The sequence below is a fragment of the Rhamphochromis longiceps genome, linkage group LG8 (assembly GCF_057381845.1).
Source record: "Rhamphochromis longiceps isolate RC_006_pf linkage group LG8, R_longiceps_female_GT1.1, whole genome shotgun sequence".
Lineage (NCBI taxonomy): Eukaryota > Metazoa > Chordata > Actinopteri > Cichliformes > Cichlidae > Rhamphochromis > Rhamphochromis longiceps.
Genome location: NC_140564.1, coordinates 9,397,671 through 9,418,740, shown reverse-complemented (window position 1 = coordinate 9,418,740; position 21,070 = coordinate 9,397,671). Strand labels below are relative to the sequence as shown.

Here is a 21,070-nt window from a genome sequence, read left to right as displayed (position 1 = left end):
ATGCTGCACGCTCCCTCAAAGAGATGACACCAGAGGAAACTGAATCAGGTGGCTTCACTGAAAACTGTAGAACCCTTTTTGATTAGCGCTATTCTGCCACCATCGTCCTCATTCTTCAATCTTTCTGTGAAAAATTTCACCTTCAAAAGACATTTTAGCTTCTTTCTGCTCACTTATTCATGGCTCTGTCACATCAGAGCAAAAAGCCGTCTTGCGACTTAGTAAAATGAGTTGTTGGTGATTGGCAACCAGTTGCAAATAGTTGCAGTGACCATCAAAACAACAATGTAATATTATGATGAATATGATCATTATATGCATGATTAATATGATCATTATATGCATGATGAATATCATGACTTACTTTTATTACTGCTGTATCACTCTGAGCAGTCGGATTTGCTAACCGTCTTCTAATTCATTGCACACAGTCACAAGAATTCTGATTATACTTTTGTCTCCAACCACCAGTTTCGTTACCATATCGATGGCATTGCTGTTGCTACAATGCTTTATCAGAGCTCGCACCAGCTGTTTTCTGCAAACAGCTGCTGGACATGTGTTTCCTAAACTAGTTGGATATTACCTTCCAAGCACCAGGTTTTTTAGCAGAGAGTATTTTAACAGCTTTCAGCTTCCTATCTTGGTTTCACTTCCTCCAGATGTACTATGTTGCTCTAATGTCACATATCCACTGTATGCTATCTCGTCTTGGGGTGAGCAACTCACTTACTGCAGCAAATAGCACCTTAAAATGCAAGTCGTGTTTTTTTTAATCATTGGTTACAACGACATGAGTAAAAATGTAGAGAGGGACGACATGTAACATGCTTCTAAAAGTGCGCTGGCACGCTTACCTTAGCAGATACAGTACATAAATATTTCCGATGCCCAGCATCCATGGGATGACCAATCCATCCATTCATCCTGTTTTTTCGATTGACATGAACCTTTTGAGGTTTGAAGTTGTCTTCGGTGACTACCCCAACAGTAAAACCCTAGAATACTGTTGCCAAGTGCTTTCTCATGAGGATTCGTCTGACTGTTGGGGTATTCTCTGTATTATTGCAGGGTCTTTACCCTACAGTATGAAGCGACCTGAACTAAAAGATTGAGCGCTTTAAAAATTAAATTGATATTGGATTAAAAACACTTGATTAGGACCAGAGATGGGCAGTAACGCGTTACTTGAAAAAAGTAATCGGATTACAGTAACGAGTAAAGTAAGGGATTACTATTGCAAAAACGGTAATTAGATTACACTTACTTTCACGTAGGAACGCTGTGTTACTGAAACCGTGATTTTTTTGCGAGAATGTCTCATGACAGTGATGTAAGCGAGTGCGCCGTTCGTGACAACAGCTGTGTGCAGATCAACAATGGATCATATATCGAGTGCGGGAGAGAGTATGAGCGTGCAGCGTTTAAAGCGTAGAAGTACTGACCTTACTTTGAGTTTGATTCTATAAAAAGTGACAAAAACATTAGTGTCCATCGTGTGTGGGAAGAAAACTTCTTTTTACAGCGAAAAAACCCCCTAAACTTCCAAGCAAGCACCGAGTAGCTACGACGTAATGGGAAATTCACATAGAAACTCGCGGATTCTTCAACTGACCGCTGCGGCACACCTGCACCAGGGTAAACCTCCGCCTACCCAACTCCTGCTTTACAGGTGAAAATAGAGCAAAAGGACCGCTGAGTCTTTGACTTTATTTATTTTCTGCTGTGTTTTACTTGCATCTATTTGAAAGACTGAGTGTAAACACAAAAAATATTTTATTTTATGTGCTGGAATGTGTAGAAAATAGGTTTAAATGTTAAACTAATTTATTCAAGTCAGAGAATGTTGCATATAATTAAATTTTTGCTTGATGCATAAAATTAAAAGATTAAAACTAATAAAACAAGTTAAAAAAAAGAGACTTTTCCATTTGATTACATTTTGTATGATGGATTATGTAGAAAAAGTAGAATTGGGCTGAAAGATCTATCGCTTTATCACCTCTTCAGGTTGTAAATCGTGTTTTTAAAAACTAACTAAATAACTAAGTAATTAATTACTTTTGAAAATAAGTAATCAGTAAAGTAACGGGATTACTTTTTTGGGGAAGTAATCAGTAATTAGTAACTGATTACTTTTTTCAAGTAACTTGACCAACACTGATTAGGACTGTGTTTCTTAATTTTTTAGAGTTTTAATGGAGGACATAATAAAATGACATTTGATAGTGAGCTAGACAGCAAGCAGACGATGCTAGCTAAGACTGCGATGGCTAGACAGTCAACACGACAGCAGGACTACATCTTCAGTGTTGGACACGACCACGCATAATATTGCAGTAGCTATTTCAATGAAGTGGTGCTGAGTTGTACCTTTTTTATATACAGGCTATATTTAAAACTGTGTCTAAAGTCTCTTAACGTCTTCTAAAGCCTGTTAGAAATCACTTAAACACTGGACAGTGCGTACAGCTTTAATTGCAGAAAGCAGTCAGTAGACTGGGAGCTACACCATACATGACAAACTGACATCGGAACTCAGAGAACAGATAATCCTGAATTTTGGGAACTGCACATTTTACAGAAAACCAGACGTTCCTGGACTCTCCCATCCACTTTCTCCACTCTCTCTTTCTTTCTACTGCATTGTCACCTGTGTTTGTGATTACAGTGTGTTACCACACAAACTGCACCTGGTAGAAATTACACTGCAGGGGAAGGAGATGTCCAAACAAGAGCAGCTGAGGCCAGCTGGCCTCACTGTGCTCCAGCCAGTTACATGTAATGTGTTTCCCTGCTGCGCTGTGTCTTGGATGTTATTAAAGCCAATACTGATTCCCAGCGTGCAGTTGGGCCAGGATGACATAAATATGAAATCACGATGAAAGATGAAGAGGATCCAGTGTTGTTTCTCATAACATGGACACATAAGGATGGTCAACTGCAAATCTTTCTATATAAAAACTAAAATCATGAAAAGATTATGTTTTTGTAGGTTCTGGACTTGATCTATAGAAAATAGTTACTCAGGTAAACTTACCCAGAAGTAGTCACAGTAGCTCCATTCACTGGGTTTCAGTAGCTGTTGCTCGGGCATGCAGGCGGGTGATGGGAACGTCACACAGTTGATCTGCAGGAGAGAGGGGGGAGCAAGCGCAGTTTAATGGGCAGTTTATGGGATCATGACGAATAACTGATTTCACACACCTGTGATTGCTCCTTGTGTTGACAGGCAGTTCACACGTGCACGTGCACTCTCTCACACATACACAGACACTTGCACTGCTATTCAAGGTAGCGCGTGTTCTGTTGCTCTGGCAACCCTCTCTCATCCGTGCAGCTATGAGAAGATGCCGATGTGAAAAAAGCCCAAACGTTTACAGTCAAGCTGACATTGTTCGTTTATTTTTTTTCAGCGCTCGCTGTCCTCAGGGACAGCATTGTCAACACAGCGACATTGTGGTTCTTAGCTTTTTTGAGGATACATTGTTCTGCTCTATAGCCCGACACTCTCTGCTCTACTCTGGTTTCAGAGCAATCAGTGGGATGGATTCCGGAAAATTGCCTTTAATTATCGCGGCGGTGTAAATTGTCAGCAGCAGTGTTCTTGAGTTTGTTGGCTTCAAGTCTCCCCGCTGTGAAGCACTCATAAGCAGAGGGACTGCACACAACTGATGATGCTCTACTACTCTCTGCTCTTATTGGGGTTTTTTTTCAAACTTTTACACTAGTGTGGAAAGGTAGCAGACAACCACAGGTAACCTCACCGCTTTCAGGAGTGAACTCACATAGTATAATAGATTCTCAGATCTCAGAGGTGCTTTGACAATTCATCGCTTCTAGGTTTAGCAGAACAAAAACGTTGCTTTGCCATGAAAATCTACACTTCGCTCTGCAGATTCATTTGCTGTCAAGCCAACAAGAAAAAGAAGCAGAAAAGACAGAGCCCAGAAAAAAGTAGACACGTCTCCACAGTGAAGACATACATAAAGACACAAGTTTTCACTTCAGAGCAAACAACAGGAGCTTTCTCTCACATTCCCATTAACCTCAGGAGGTAATCAGCCTGCAGCGATGATGCACAGTTGCTATTTAACAAACTTCAGTGGCACCCTGGTCTAATACCAAAGCCACGCCTTTCAGGGGAATTCAACAAATATGGTTGTGCTGATGTCTTTTCCAGAGCCAATAGTCTGACATGCTATGAGTTAGAAGAAAGGGGCCTCTAATTTAACCTTTTCTTGGCTTATGAAGCTTATAATTTGTTTGAAGTAATGGCTTCCTATTTAATCGCTGTGGAGGTCCAGAGGTTGAAAGCTACCAGGGCTTTAAACTGACCCCTGCTTTTCCTTTGGTGAAGATGAGGGCAAAGAGACTTCCAACTAAGTATCCAATGAAAGGCTTAGTTTGTTTGAATTCAGACACGCACACGCACACACACACACACACACACACACACACACACACACACACACACGAGGCACTGCTTCCAGCACTTTCTCTCCTGACCTTTGGTGACCCTAACAACTTGCCCCTCCTCCCAGCAATATCCAGTCTGAGCTCAACACTCACAGTGGGCACAGATTGGGATTTCTTCACATTTTGAAGCAGTGTGATGGCAGACACATAGCTCCACCTAATTATAGAATTCTGAAGGTGTTGTCTTAAAGCTAGAAGTTACCAAAAATATGATGCAACATGTGAAAACCTCAACTCCAAAATGTTAAAGTTTTACTTAGTTCATAAACTTTCAGATTGACTTTTAATTCAGTTCAATTTATACAGCGCCAAATCACAACAACAGTCGCCTCAAGGCCTTTTTCAGCTTTATTTGATGGACTCAGTGAAGAAAGGACAGGAAAGCAGGGGAAGACATGCAGCAAAGGGACGTGGACCAGACTTGAACCCGTCCGCTCTCAGCTGCTCAACGCACTGAGCTAAACCAGCACCCAGACGCTACAATAATAGATACAGAGAAAAACCCAACAATCATATGACCCTCTATGAGCAAGCACTTTGGCGACAGTGGGAAGGAAAAACTCCCTTTTAACAGGAAGAAACCTCTGGCAGAACCAGGCTCAGGGAGGGGCGGGGCCATCTGCGGCAACCAGTTGGGGTGAGAGAAGGAAGACAGGATAACAGACATGTTGTAGATGAGAGCCAGAGATTAATAACAAGTACGATTTTAGATTTAATAAATCTTTCTTTTCTAGAAACGATTGAAGATGTCAAACTGTGTCTTTTCTTTGAATATTGTGGTTTAGTAACAATGTGTAAAGATAAGTATTCACTTGTAGCATGTTCATAGGATTAAAGTTCTTCTAAAAACTCCACTACGTTTACAAGAAACCATCAATGGATCCCAATCGAGTAATCGCCACAAGCCAAAGATGGAAAAGTTGCCAGCATCATTAAGGGGGCAAATTTCACTGGTTGAATGGTCAGGTCATACTCACAGCGCTCACAGCTTAAAAGGATTTGGGGCAAAATACATCAGAAACTGTTCAAGAACACAGTTTTTCAAGTTGCTGCAGACGGTAAAGTTAAGATAAAAACCAAAAAAAAAAACCTGTGGAAATTCCAGCTGTTGATTGCATCACTGCCTGGCTGTTTAGTGCGCAGCTTGGATTCTCTGTCAGCATTGTTGCTGGCTTTCCCTCTGCTGCGTCACACATGGACGACCATGTGTTTATCTGCTTTAATATAAGTGAACAAGTTACAGCATGTCCAGTAATTAGCACAATAATCTGTTAGTTTTCTAACGTACGTTCTTTTGGAGGCCAAGAGTTACAACATGTCATTAGCTGGATTGGTTGGTGTTTGGTGTTATCATGTCACTGAATACTACCGTATCAGCGATAAGGCTTACAATCAGTGTGCACTGCTTTGTTTTGATTTTTTACAATCCAGCAATCTTGGACAAATTGTTCTTGTTATGCTAAAATAAAGACTTTTTGTCTTACAAAAATAAAAGCTCAGCTTCAGCCTCTTAGTAGATTCACCAATCAATCAATCTTCCTTTTCGACTGATTGCATTTACAATCAAATCTTGATCTCTAACCGAGGCCTCGAGGCCGAGGTGACAGGGATTTGAACTTCTCTGAGATTTTTAGTAGATACACCTATGGTATCAAGTTGACAATCCTGCCATTTATCAACGTCGCCCACCTGCCCGCCTGACAACAATGCCCCATCAGCCTGAGGGCTGAAAATGAAACAGTGTTTCAAAGTATACACTTAAAAACTTAAATCTAAATTTGATATTGTTACTGAAACATGTTTTATAGTATTATAGTCTAAACTGGTCTGGTGATGAGAATACTTCTTATTTATTTAGCTTCATCTTTTTTTAATTTATTCATCCTTTTATCCTCACTGTGATGTTCAAAAAGATAAACAACAGGTCTCTACCACTGCAAAGTGTGTATCTCCTGTGCAAGAAGAGAAGCGTGACTTTTCTGAAGGTCACCTGACCTCTTCAAGACTTCGCTGTCAGCAGACGGCATCAGTAGTAGCTATTTGATATCGACTGTTGCTGTTCTCACCTCCCTTTTCTCACTCCTGTTTCCTCTTATAACTATCTGCTTATCAATAGCATCGCTCTGGTTGCTATGGAAGCCAAGAAATGCCCCCTCCCCCTTACATTTCAAGCATGTTTTTTTATACACATATATATATCCTGAGAAAATAAAAGCCTGGGCTTAATCCATGACCTCCTGGGAGCAGGACGTCTGCTATTTTCCTAGTGTGAGGCCAAACAGGAAGTAATGACCTGACAGCAGAGGAGAAATCATCTGGATGCTGAACAGGATGATGTCACTGTGTATCTGTACACTAGCAACTGAAAATAAGCATCGAACAATTCTCACAGGAGCGGACAGATAAAAAAAACAAACAAACAAACAAAGCAAGCCTGAAGAGAAAATGAAAAGCATTTACAGCTACAATGCAGTTAAGGTTTAGTTAGTTAGTATATGCACTGATGTATTTTAAATGATGCAGAAATCATGAGGTTGGATAAAAAGTCCACCAGGAGGGACGTCTGCATTAGACATATTTTTTTTTTTAGCTAATAAGTTCAGAAATAAAGACTCAAGTTCTTCCTTGCTGGTCCTTTGGGACTATTGTAGTGCTCTGGGGTGAGTTCATGGTTAGTTAAGAGTTCCCAGTAGTTGCCCCACTCACCGTGACCGTGGTCTCCTTGTTGTGTTTCCTCGTGGGCGACGTCGATCCTGGGCACTGCAGAGAGAAGAAGGACGCTCCGTCAAAAACTCCATCCTCCGTGTCAGACATGACTGCTCGGCGTACACACACCGCCACCCGCACATGCACGCAAACACAGTTGTTTTCCAGACGAGCGCTGTTAGCGTCTGTCTGGCGCTCTCTGTGCTCCTGGTGCTGCTGCTGCTAGTGTGTATGGATGTGTGTTTGTGTGTGTGTGTGTTGCTGTGCAGAGTAGGGAGGATAGTTCTGCAGAGCAAAGCAAAGCACGGCTTGCGTTCTCTCTTTGTGTGAATGTTGATGCATGTGTGTGTGATTTCCAACACTTAAGCTCAGAATAGAGTCATTTCCAGTGCTCTGGGCTGAAGCAGCAGTGGGTGAAATAAATAAGTGTTAAACAGTAAAGCTAGATGGAAAGTATAGGGAGTTTATCACCTCTTTTCCCACAAAATAATTAAAGATAGAAAAGGGAACAGGACCTTGAGTCATTAGCATCATGTGCGTGTTTGCAGTTTTTGAATGAGCGGGTTTGTGTACACGAGTCTGCGATGCAGAAAAGGAGAGAAGTGAGGTGACAGCGAGTGAAAAACTGGTGGGTGGATCCTGTATAACTGCACCCTGAGTGCCTGGTTAATTATGATCAGGGGAGCAGATACTGTAGGAGGGATTAATGTGCTCAAACTGCCATCAGCTGCTCCATTAATACCGAGCGGAGAAAGAGAGAGGTGGTCTGATCATGACATCATGCATCATCAGTATAGCTGTACATCATTACATCTTTAATTGTTTCTAAACACTGGATATGGATCGAGTTGTGTTGGCAGACAAACTAACCTAAAGCAATGATTTTGCAACAGAGAAGCAGAAGCAGGGTCATTTATTATTATATCCACAATAACGTCCTGATAGAGCCGCACCAGTTTACTGGGAAATTGTTTTAAGTCTTAATCAAAGCGTCTAAACAGCCTCGTCCCACCCTCACAGGGGTTATTTATCTCTTCTGCACTCCAATGCCATTACCAAGTACTTTGGTTAGTTGTACTGCACCTGTGGAGCTCTAACCTCAACTTCTTGTCCTCATGTGTCCTAAACTGATACACTATGAGACAAAACTGAGTCATAGTACGCTTGTTCTTAAAATAAGCAGTTATCTACATGTGGCGGGGAGCATACAGCAGGACAAACAGACTGTTTAAATGTCATGCCTGTGAAAAACCTGGCAGGGTGGAAGATGATTTAGAGCACGAAGAAACAGCAGTGAGACAAGTTTTCTCAAACCTTGGAAAGACACCAACACCACTAATTTTAGTTAATTTCACTCCATGTGACATTTCACAACTTTTGTGCTAAATTTGGGGGACTCACATCGCTTTTGAGTCTTTGGGATAGTAAAACTTTAAAAAACAGCGACAGACTTTCTTCGAAAGGAGCAAACAAGCAAGCCTTGACAGCTGAATATCCACATCTTTTGCATCTATGCTTTCAGTGATATAGTCAAGGACTAAAAATAATAAAATCAGACAGCTTTACCTGGGGCTCTGTATTGCTCTTCCTAACCAGACTGTTGTGTGAGTGCTCCACATGATGCAAGGGACTACCACCTGAGTGAAATCCATTCACTGGAAAAACAAATGAGAGACACCAGGACAGATAAAGACAGGCAGAAAGAAAGACATTCAGGATTCTATGGATAAGATGTAAACTTATTCTTATCATAAGGGAGTTTGCTCCTCCTCTTTAAGAGCTGAACCAAACCACAACTGAACTGAACTTATTTCTGCTTTGTGGTCTGAAAATGCCTTTAATGGAACAAACACACATAATCAGTTAGCTACATTACACTAGCTTGTGGTATAGGTAAATCCACCACCAGGTTACATGGGAATGTCTTAAAGGTTTATATATGTAAAAATCTCAGTTTTACAGTAAATCACTGAATTGACATATTTTCAGATAGAGATTTAGAATAACAAAGCCAATGGATCAGTGGCTAGCCAGAAAGAGGATACTGCTATAGCAGCTAATTAGCTAACAATTTTAGCCTACAGCTAAACGTTGTTCATGTTGTTAGATAAAAAGAAAATAGTTGTGCTTTATTGTTAATGATCCATTAGTGTGTTGACTTATTTATTTTTTTCATACATAAGAAAATCTAAAAAGTATTCATTTAGTTTAAAATGCAATTTACAGGAAATGTCAATTTATGCTAACCTAACAGATTTTCTAATAGTATGAATGTTTACAGCTTAACAAATTTTAATTGATCATTTGGTTTAAGAACCTAAAGAAAAACATGGACGTAGCTTCTGGGTCAGAAGAACGAAGCCAATATCGAAGTGTCTTAAACCTGGATTTTACCTGAAGGCCAGCAGATATGAGAAAACTATTCTCTGTTTTGACCTCGGTAAATATTTTATGTGGTCAGTTGCTCATTTTGGATCATGTTGAATAAAAAATTACACCTATTTTGAAAATCTTGGTCATAGTGCATTTGAAAATGCAGGATTGCCTGTGAAAACAACAACAACCACAATCCAAACAATTCCAACCACTGAAAAGAGACGTTAAATGGCTTTTACTAAGAATCAGCGAACGTCCACTTACTAAACACTAATGTAACTCACACAGTCAACATGGCCAACCTTTTCTCCATTCTTTTATTTAACAAGGCAAGAAAAGAAAAGTAATTTCTAACCAAAGTGAATGAACATAGCCCGCTTCCTGTATTTTACCACTTACAAACCTTACTGCTTCTTTCTTTCCTTCTGTCTTCTTTTAGGAGCAGAGCCAAAAGAGGGACACTGCAGGCCTTAATTCTTTAGTTGAGGCTCCAGATTAAGTTAGTTACAGGAAGTGACTGTGTGTGGTGTGTATGTGAGTGGGTGCTTTGTGCCATTGTGGAATCTTCAGAGAATTCACAGCCCTGTGGCATTATAACTTGAGGAAGTTGAAGTAAAAGAGGCTGAGTTGGAGAAATAAATATTCAGTACCTGCTGGCAGAGAGTTCTTGTGTCGGAAGGAGTTCTTTGGCGTCCCCGGTGCACTCGACGGTCTCTCCCATGTTGTCTCTGTTGGTGTTTGGGAGAAGGGGAAGAAAAGAACACAATGACATTAACAAAGTAACACCAGTTGCTACATTCTTTTGTTATTCTGTTGACAACTTTGGAAACAACTTTGGAAACCATAAGAAGAAGTGATTCACAGATGGAACTTAGCTCTTGTCGTAGTCAGCAGTTAAACTCAAAAAAAGCCACATCTCGACCGCAGTCAGAGGGCATCTATTCTGTTTCACTTCTACATCGTGTATCAGCTATAATTTTGATTTATAGTGTTCGTATTTTTAACGTGAGGCCTCTTTTGATTCTCGAGTAGTAAAAAAAAAAAAAAAGAGTCATTGTTGACAACACAGGAACAGTGCAAGTGTTCTAGGACCTGTTATAATCAAAGAGATAATGTGTGTCAATTTCTATTTTGACCACAACATTTGCAAATGTGTTAAATGTAACTGTCACTGTTTTAGTAGCTAAGATGTAGCTAGATAGGTCTAGGTCTGTAGGTCAGACTAATAACTTTTTGACTACTGACATTATTTTGTCAGTATTCAAATGGACTTCACCTTCATGCGCCTCTTTTATTCTGAGTCTTGAAGGCTCAGAATAGAACTGAAAGGATACGTCTTTGATTCTTTGGACGGATACGTCAGGGCAACATGGGGTTCAGCATCTTGCCCAAAGAAATTTAAGACATGCCGACTGGAAGAACCGAGGATCAAACTAACAACCTTCTGACCTGCTCTGCCTCTCATCACACCCAGAAAAACTGGACAAGAGTGAAGTCTGTTTGATTCATATTCCTCTAAGAGTCAGGATCACTTAGCAACAGAAAATCAGAGACTGCTGCGTGGCAGCTACAGCTGTACAGAAACCTTGTTCCATCAAAACCTCCTGGATCAACCTGTTGCACTGGACAAGATGAACATTTACCACACTGGAAGGACAGGGACAGTGTTTCTATCGGCGATGCTTCCAGCTCAAATGCAGTCAAAGTGGAAGGATGTTTGCCAAATATCAAGATTTTACTATAGAGATTTAAGCCACTGTCTCTGTTCATGCAGACACAAATATGTAGAAATATAGTATGCCATATTAATATAAAATATTTGCCTTTTGTCAGTTCTAGCATGTTTTTCTGGAAAATTAGAAATATCAAAAGCTAGCAAACACAAGAATGTGTTTCAACACACCCACTGAGGAAACGCTGTCCTCTTTCCAGTGGTGAAAGTTTAGTTATTTTTTGCATCGCAGAGTTAGAAAAAGTACTATACACTTAATAATGGAAACATCACAGAGTAAACTTTACTTGAGCTATAGACGTGTCACAGGCCAACTGAAATGCAAGAACTCCCACTTGAAGTCATGTGGAAGTTGAAGGTCTACCCAGCCTTTATTTTTTAATGACATCTGTTCTGGCTGCTACAAAAATATATATATATACACGTCTTTTATCAACCACCTGTTCTCTTTTCCTGGTTGAACTGTACCTGTACAAAAGGTTCAAGCTTTGAACCAAGCAAAAAAAAAGTATTAATGAAGCTTCTCAGAGGTACTGATGATACTTTCCCAACATCTATCCCCGTTTCATTCCTGCTGGAAAAGTTGCTGGCAATTGAAGATTGTAAAAGCAAGTCCAATGCAGATCCTAGAAGATACCCCTTTCATTTGAACTCCCTTATGTCCATTCTGACCACAGTGCTGGGCTCAATTAGCCATTTTCTATGATCACAGAGAGAATAGGCACAAACATGTAAAGAGCTCTCATTTCATTCGGGTCTTTTAGGCCGGCCCTGCTCTATTTGGCGCTGCTCAGCAGAGGAGACAACTGAGCCAAGCCCATCAGCTCAAATGACACGCATGGAGGGGATAACTGGCAGCGAGCTTATGGAGAGAGGCTGTGCCTTCATGTTTGATGTACAACATCGGGGCAGCGCCGGCACTCGCTGGCCATAAATGTATCAATTCCTCTCTGTTAGGCTGTCACAAACAAATCGATACAGTAAGAAAAATGGGATATTAAAGCAGAAAATTATTGTATAACCTTCTTAGCAGAGGGAAATTGCTTGTTATTGTCATTCTATGTATTGCCAGAGGAATAGCATTCAAAACATCATTAAAAATACAATTTCATAAATCCCTCTTAGTCAGATTTAAACTAGATTTACAAATTAACGAAGGCTATCACAATCATTTTCAGCATGAATTGCCCGTAAATATTTTTTCCAACCAAATAGCACTTTTATTTGTATTAAAAGGTGCGAAAGCCCACATATTTACTATATGTTCAATCCCAGAGAGGGACAGATTGAGTTTCCAGGCAACTGGCTCTGATCATTTCCATGAACCTGTTTTTTTTTTTTTGTTGTTTTGTTTTTGTTTTTTTTTTTTACACACATCAGTCTTAACATTTGCTGCATTCGTTCATACAGATACAGTGATACATATGCAGCAGCAGGAGTGATTTTCATCAGCCTGCCTTGTCACAGAGGAGATGAAGTCTAAAAAGCTGTCAATCATCCTAAATTACTTTGACAGCCTGGATTACAGAACAGAGACCAAAGAGTGCAGTTTACTCGCTTTTCTATCCGCCCTTTTCAGGTTTCACGTGGGTCTTAATGAAGCAGATTCATGAAATCAATGACAGAATGAAGTCATCTAATGATCCAAGCTGCATCAGCACGGGCTCATTTATGGATCATAAAAGCATTCATTTCTTTTCGGATAGAGCAAACGTCTCGGATTTTCATTTTGCACAGTGTGACTGACAACGGAAGACAGCGATGCTTAAAAGTAAAAATGAATGAATGAAACTAGTCGACAGCAGGTCCGATAGCAACACGCCGACAGCTTATTGTCCACGACGCCACACCGAGAGAGATCCCTGATTCGAAACAGGGAGAAGGAGAATGGCCTAGTTAGCTTTGACACTGATGCTATATTTTATTCATAACCATATGACACAGGTCCCTGATGGATTAGCTACCTCCTGTATCTGGTTTTTATCAGTCCAAGCAGCCCGTTCACTCACTGTGTTATCTCCAGATTGTAGACGCACTGACATGTGCTTTTCCTAACATGCAGAAAAATATGGGGAAAACAATCAAAAACACTAAACATAAATACTGTACACTGTCTGTGTACCTTATGTGAACTTATAACATTGTAAAGTCATTTTTGTCAGATTCAAGTAAAGTCCTTTAGAAGCAGTCGTGCCAGTAGCCACCTTGATAAGACTTTTAGGCTCTTATTTATATCATTTAACTACTTATTAGTCATGTTCACTTAATCTCATGGAAAAAGTGAATCAAATATGTTGTTAACTGAATGTTGAGCTGAATTTTAGTAGTTTACTGTATTTGAAAAGTAACTTATACACATTTAATGTTGCATGTTTTCACAAAACAGGGTATGCTGTAACAGGGCAGATTTAATTGCTTTTACAATTCGGCCTTAAAAATCCTGGGACTGAATCTGTATCTACAGCATGTGTGCTCTGGCTGGAATGACTTTGGTTTAGTATGTTTATCCAGCAGCCCACTGGTTCACTGGGATGAGTGGAGATTCTGAGGAGACGGGTACAAGCTGCAACAGCCAGCACCGCGGCTCTGCTGCACCCAGCAACACAGGAAGGAAAACCTAGAAAAAAAAAAAACAATCTCCAACACAAGGACATGCAGCCCTCACCCACGCACTCTGCTGTTACCATGGTGACACAGAAACACAAATGCACACGCACGCGTGCACACATACACACACGTACACACACATATACAATCTAATCTCGCTGAACTTTAGCGTAACCAAAGGGAAGTCCAAAGAAAATAGCAGAGTTGCTATAAATACCTAAAAATTGTATCAAATGTGTTTGTTTGGAAACAGCTGCTGTGGTAGTGAAGAGAAAAAAACCACAAGACCTGTAGTACAGCGGTTGTGTGCGTGCGTCAGGACCGAGCGTTCTCTAAGCTTTTAGTCATCGTGCAGCTAAGACTCAGAAAATAAGTCCTGCAGGTTTTTCCCGTGCCCTGTGAGGCCAGTTTCACAACACCATAGCAACAATATTGCTTTTTTTATGAGCCAGGATACAGATGCTGCTGATGTGTGAAAAAAATAACAACAAAAAAAGTTATGAAAAATTAATCATTTTTTTTCTCATAGGAAATATTGTGGGACTCCTTTTATAGCACCAAACGCATAAAAACAAGTAAGATCTGCTGACTTCTCAGTGGAATAATGTGAAAGGGAGAAATAGATGTTTTTACTATTCAACAACAGTCTTATCCAGTGAGAGTGCGAGTTGGGTCCAACTTTTAAGACAGCAGCACTTAAGCACCTCATTAAATCCTAAAGGAGCAGAAGGAGAAACCCTTGGCTCGTGCCTGGGTGGAGACCTCAGCTAAGTTTAGATCCGTGCTAATGACCGCAACTTGACCGCCGCAGCCGTGATCAGAGGCGAGCATGCTGTGAGCAGGTTTGATGTGAGGGTCATCAGTGACTGCTAGGCCACAATCCCAGTTATATGAAGGAGATAGGTGCACATGTGAAACCAGTACAACAAGCTGATTCACAACACAAGGCCAAGTATGAATAATGTTTCTAACTGTTCTGTCAGGTCTTATTACTGACACGTGGTTATGTGTTCTGGTAGGAATTCACACTGAAAAGTGAGCGTTTGGTCCAATCTCCACGCCTGAGAGCCAGCTCTCAGTCTGAACGCAGCGCAGGAAACGAGAGCCCCTGCCAAACTGTTTTGAAGTTGAGTGACAGAAAAATGTACTGAATATAATTTGTTTTTATTTTGGCTCAGTAGGAGGAAATGAGGATTGTTTTCATTTACTGACTTCTTGATTTTGTTGGTTTTCACCTGAAGGTAAAGGATGCTAGTAAGACTAAATGTATGCATGGTTTACACAAGTTTGCGCACTGCTGTAGAATGTAAATGTGAATGTAATGTCGTCATGCTGCTTGTGTGACAGTTGCATGTATAAACCACTCTTACCTGTATTATTTAACCCAAAGGCACACAAGAGTTGACTGATGATACTAATATCTTACAAGTTTTATAGTGACTTCACTCTGGGATAGTATTAAGCTGTTTCTGTGCCAGTGTGTCAGTGTGTGTGTCTAATCAGGGAGACACTGAGAGGTGATTGTGTTGACAGAAACAAGGCACTATCAGCAGGGTCTGTCCTTACAGGCCCTGATGGACGGCGTCTCTCTCTGGTACCATGACTACAACAGACACTGAGTGAACATTCAGCCGGATTACAGTCACATGAAATCACGCAGGTATCATTTTAAAGATCAAAACAGAGCTCTGCTAGCTTTCTGTTTCATGAAAGAAAACATATTATTGAGAATTCAAAGAGCGGTCTGAGAGCAAAGCAGGAAATCTTTTACTTCAATGTGGCAAATGGGAAATGAATGTTTATAAGCATGTCTTTTAGAGACATGTATTAACAAAGAAACCCCAACAGACAGCACAAGCGTCAGAGTGCAAAAATTAATAATGGCAGCTGAAGAAATAAATCTGCAGAAATAAACCAACTAATAAACCCAGGTGAACCTGTTTTACTTTCTCAGTAAACTGATTTAGTGGGTTTTGCAAAAAATACCAATACTTCTCTGAGTTATAGCTCCATTACATTTACACACTGACAACCAAAAGGTGATGATTATTGTAACTACAGAACTTGCCCTTAAGGGTAACTAGTATCAGAACGCCTGGTTATAGCTGTAACTACATTCAGGGGTAAATTCCAAACGGAAACTGCTAATAGCTAATTCAGCATACTTTTAATATTAACTATCATGTGTAGTATACAAAGTGAAAACTGAAGCTTTGGCACAGTTTGACGTTCACTGTGTAACTGGAAGGAAGTGTGTGGTTGGCACTTTTTTCTAGAGGAGGAAAGGCACAGTGTTATAAATGTTCTGGTGTGATGCCTTTTGAATGTGGTTTCAGAATATAACTCAGAAGTAAAGAGTTTTGATCAAATGGTAGTGTGTTTGGTCCTGGCAACACTGTGCCAAGTATGGTTCTCAAGTCAGGAGGTGATTAGCCTAGCTTAGCATGTAGGCAGGGGGCACCAGCTAGCTAGATTCTGAAGCTTATAATAATAAGTAATAACAGCTAAAAACTACTTCACTCAGGTCTCCATTTCTCTGTTTTGGAAGGTCACCACCCTTTCAAAGCTGCATCTGCTGATTTTTTAGCTAATGTGGAATGAAACACAGCGAAACTGCTAGGCTTGACTCCATAGCGTGCTAAAGCTAATAATGAAACCTCATGACAAGATCAAACACACAAACTGATTTACTGACATTTATGATATGCAATTTACTGTTAATTGTGTCAATACTTATCGCTGAAAAAATTGACTTAATCTTTGCGTTTGATGTTAAATTTAATGGACAAAGCAGCTCAATTTTTATAAGTCGCCTGTAAAACTAACCACACCTATGAGAACTATTTTATTTTCTATTTTGCTCTGTTTAGTAAATCTGGTCTTAGGCTAACAATTGGTTGTCTACCAATCGTAAGGTCAGTGATTAGATTATAGCACCTCACATCTGCATGTCAAAGTATCCTTTGGGAAGACATGAACTCTGACTTTCCCCAATACATCCATTGCAGTGTAAGTGTTAGGTTAAAAAGCGCTTAGGCCTGTGTGAATGGGTGAATGAGGCTTGTAGTAAGAAAGAGCTTTGAGCGCTCACATAAACTAGAAAAGCATTACATCAGTACCACTCCATTTACCATTTAAGCAGTGACCTCTGGGACTGAAAACAAAAACTGAAGAGGGCCCTTAGGCTTGAATAGGAAAGCAAGCCACAAAAAGCCAGGCTAGTGATATTCCTGCTTCGGCTTCTTTTCACAGCACGTCTAAAAAAACCACATTACATTTTCGCTTACCGTTGTTTGTGGTGTTGACATAGTATCGCCGCCCTTGTGGAGACATATAGCATTTCCAGTGAGGAGGCAGGGGATCTTTGAGATCCTCAACAGGAATCTGACTCAGAGATGCTGTCCTCTATCAAAACAGAAAAGTAAGAAATGTCAATAATGATGAAGAGTCTTAGTTTACTCACTGTTTCTTAACCTAACGTTTAGAGTTAAAAGAAAGATTAGGCTATACTACTGGTGCAGAAGACATGTACAGCCTGGGTTCAATGAGGTTCTCATTTCCTCAAGCATTTCGCAACCATCGATGACATCATAGCGGAGCAGGCGGAATTGCTGCCGCTGCTACACAGAAAACAAGAAACTGGCATGGCCCTGAGGTTGGACGGAAAGCTCCAGAGCTCCAGAGTCAGCACATGAGCACACACAGCCGACAGCTGAAGAACACGATCGAGAGAGAGAACATGTAGCCAAACTGCGCACATCTGCTACTGATTAGCAGAAAAACAAAGGGCTGAGACTATTGTAACACTTTGTGGGGATGCTGTCTGGAGACCCGAGAGAGCCAAATGAAATTCCAGCTCTATTCCTCAACAGAAAGTCTGGCATAAGAGGTTCATTTTACAAACTGCGAAGATATTTGAGCCAATCACTGGTGGTAAATGGATATGTCTTTGAAGGATAAAGATTTGGAGCACTTACAAACCGCACAGTAAACTCCATCTCTGAATACTGACTCTAAACCCTTGAATTTATAATCATGCTTAAGGAGAAGGAGAAACATTATGCATTTAGGCATGGAGGGTGGCATTACTTAGCCTTTTAAACTATAAGACCAATTGTATTTGCTAGACATTTACAAGTCCTGATCTTGGTCTTCAAATGATGCATTTTTAAGTATTAATCACTGTGAAACTCAGATGGTGAAAAAGCATGCTCTCTGCATCTAAACAAACTAGTAGGTTCTGGGTCAGTTCAAGTGTTGTTATGTGAGAGAATGACAACAGGAAGCACTGGGGAAACCAGTAATGAGTGAAACTAACTGTCCTGAAAGGCCACTCTGGGTACGAGTTTGGAATCCAGGAAACAGGAATGCACTTCATTATCATTAGAGGCACCTGGGATGAGGACAGACAACACATTTCTTAATGGAAACCATCTCATTACCCATTTAGGGGTAATCAATTGCTAGTCAGTAACTATTTAAGCCCAAAATGTCCCTGGAGAATGAATCCATTACATGTAACTGCTGCCCTCAGTGAAAGAAGCAGAAGGATAGAAAGGAAGGAAGAAGGATAAAACCCAGACCTCTGTGGTCCCACAGGGCTCGAGAGCATGAACACATGTCAACCTCGGGAGACTTACGACTATGTGTAATTACACACTCTCCGACAGCATCTCAGCTAAGTTTTCTCTTTGATGGTCTCGGTGGTCACTTTTATATTTGTCCTTCATGTGTCTTTGAAAAATCGTCTGGTAATTTCTTACAGAAATGAAAAGTGGTCGCAGAGAAGTAACGATGGATAAACGGCATGCTACAAAAGAAAATCAGAGCTATTTCCAGTGGCAGCAGTGACAGAGTGTGGTTTGTGCACTGAAAAAGAAATGGAAAGAGTGTAAAAGACAACATGACAGTCAAACCACAGATACAGCTACAGCAGAGCTTAGTGCTACAGTGTACGGTTGTGCCTGCGTAGGGAAGACGGCCTTCATTTACTTCGCACATCTCTCAGTCAAACATGTGCTTTTGCAAATTCGTTTTCACAGTTTCAGAGTAGAATTGTGAAAACAAGACGAGACCAAGCCAAGGGTGTAAGCAAGACCCGATGTCTGACGTAGCAGCAATGCAGGAGCCAGCTTAGGGCTCTTATCATGTTGCGTTGTTATTTGGTCTTTGTGACACAGTAAATCTGCCTTTGGGCCCGGCTGTCTAGATGTTAATCATGTTTTAGTGAAAGTTCCTGTCTGGTGAGACCTAATAACTTATCCAGGGAAGAGAAATGAGCAGATAGAAACATGGAACTCAAAAGAATCCTGAATCGAAATCTTTCTGGATTTACCGTGTTGGTTTTTAGAGCATCAAGTGACCATGTTTAACATCACAAAAGCCATTTGCCAGATAATTATTTTAGAAATGCTCCATAAAACCTTAATACCACATCATCTGTCAAGACGTCTCATCCAGGGTAAAGCTTAATAGACGGCTAGCAGCTACAGCTATCTGTGGTGGCATCCACATGCTATTCAAAGACGCCACAACCCAAATAATATAAACCAGTGGTCCCCAACATTTTTACGCTACGGACCAGTTTATGTCTGACAATATTTTCACAGACTCACCTTTAAGGTGTCACAGATAAATACAACAAAATAAAACCAGTACCAAACAAACAGAAGATTTATTCATAACACACGGGAAAAGACCCAGGGAAACCAAGTTAACTATAAAAACGATAAAAAAATAACGATAAAAACCGTTAAAAACCCTGAAAACCATAAATTTCACACCCAAGTGTCACAGTACTGGGCCATGAGGCCCAGGGTTTACGTTCTAATGCATATTTTTGTATCCACATGTGTAGTTTAACGCATCTAGTTATTTTCTAGTTTGCAGTTTAGTCCTTGGTTTCTTAGTCCCTTTTGTCATCTCTCCCTGGTCCATGTGTCTACCTGTCATGTTTCATGTCTCTGGTTAGGTTAAGTTCATGTTCTATCTCCATGTCTAGGTCTCTGTGTTTCCTGTTTTATTTTGAAAGAGTATGGTGTTCTTTGTTCACTGTAGTTAGTGTTACTCTCCCCTGTATTGTCATTATGTTTCCTTCTTGTCAGCTGTGTTCTCATGTGTCTCCACTTCCCCTGATCACCTCATGTGTGTATTTAAGTCCTCAGTCTTGTTTTGTTCGTCGCTGCGTCGTCTGTTCAACTTCCCCCATGTTACGCCAGGTTTCAGGACCCTGTGCTGGTCATGTCCACGTTGCTTACGTGTATATGTTTCACAGTTCTTTGTTGTTCCAGCACAGAGTCCTGTTCATAGTTGTCTCCGTCATATGCATCGTTGTCACCCTGTCTTAGCCTTCCCTGCTGTCTGAGTTAAGTGTCAGTTCTTAGTTTTCCCAGTTCAGCTTCTAGTTTAGCTTTGCCTCAGTGCTTTCTGTTGTTTGCCACATTATTCAGCCCAAATAAAGGCTCGCTTTTCATTTCAAGTTCAGTACTGTCTCCTCGTCTATGTCTGCACCTGGAACCTCACACTCCCACACACGGTCCGCCCGCCGCAGACCGTGACACCAAGCCTCAACTCTCCCGGCCCGGTACTGGCAACGATCCGTGGCCCGGGGGTTGGGGATCACTGATATAAACTTTCTACATTTATAACATTTATAGTTTTATAAAAATCAACCTCATACAGCTGTTGTAAAGGTAAACCTTAGCTACAGTGACCCAAACAATTTTTTTAGAATGACCTGTAGACATTTTTTTAACTTTATTATTACACTTAAACACTTCTATAAGCAACGACAGCACTTAACTAGTTCATCTAGCAACCCAGTAATATGTATATTATTAACACTCGACAATAACACTGGACAATGGGCAAATTAAACTCACATCCAGAATGTTTGCCCTCCAAGTTTGACCTTACAGCATCAATCGGAACGAGATTCTGGTCTGTTTTTATCAGAGGACTTCATTTACATACCATCGATACATCTCCAAAGCCTAAATGATCTTCCAGGTTAACAGATCTCATGTACTACACTAACAAAACACCCTTGGAGTTTTCTCTGCATTTCCTGGCTGCTTTCCTGTTGGCGTCTTTCTGTTGTTAGGTCACATGCTCATTATCAGTGAAATGTTAGGCCAGTATTGTTGTTCTCGGAGCTGAGCAGATATGGCT

At 40.6% G+C, this 21,070-nt stretch overlaps 1 protein-coding gene across 2 annotated transcripts in view; it reads right to left on the bottom strand.

Moving 5' to 3' along the window:
• The window catches only part of gas7b (growth arrest-specific 7b), a 64,299-nt gene that overhangs the window by 22,300 nt on the left and 20,929 nt on the right, over positions 1-21,070 (bottom strand). For both annotated transcript variants that reach the window (XR_014912997.1, XM_085415669.1), the window contains exons 2-6: positions 17,188-17,305; positions 10,212-10,289; positions 8,752-8,840; positions 7,186-7,239; positions 3,041-3,130 (exon numbers count right to left, since the gene is read on the bottom strand). Coding sequence is in view for 1 of the 2 variants with exons in the window: in XM_085415669.1 (XP_085271795.1) it covers positions 3,041-3,130; positions 7,186-7,239; positions 8,752-8,840; positions 10,212-10,289; positions 17,188-17,305 (429 nt within the window). In the remaining variant the exon portion in view is untranslated. The remainder of the gene's footprint in view (positions 1-3,040; positions 3,131-7,185; positions 7,240-8,751; positions 8,841-10,211; positions 10,290-17,187; positions 17,306-21,070) is intronic.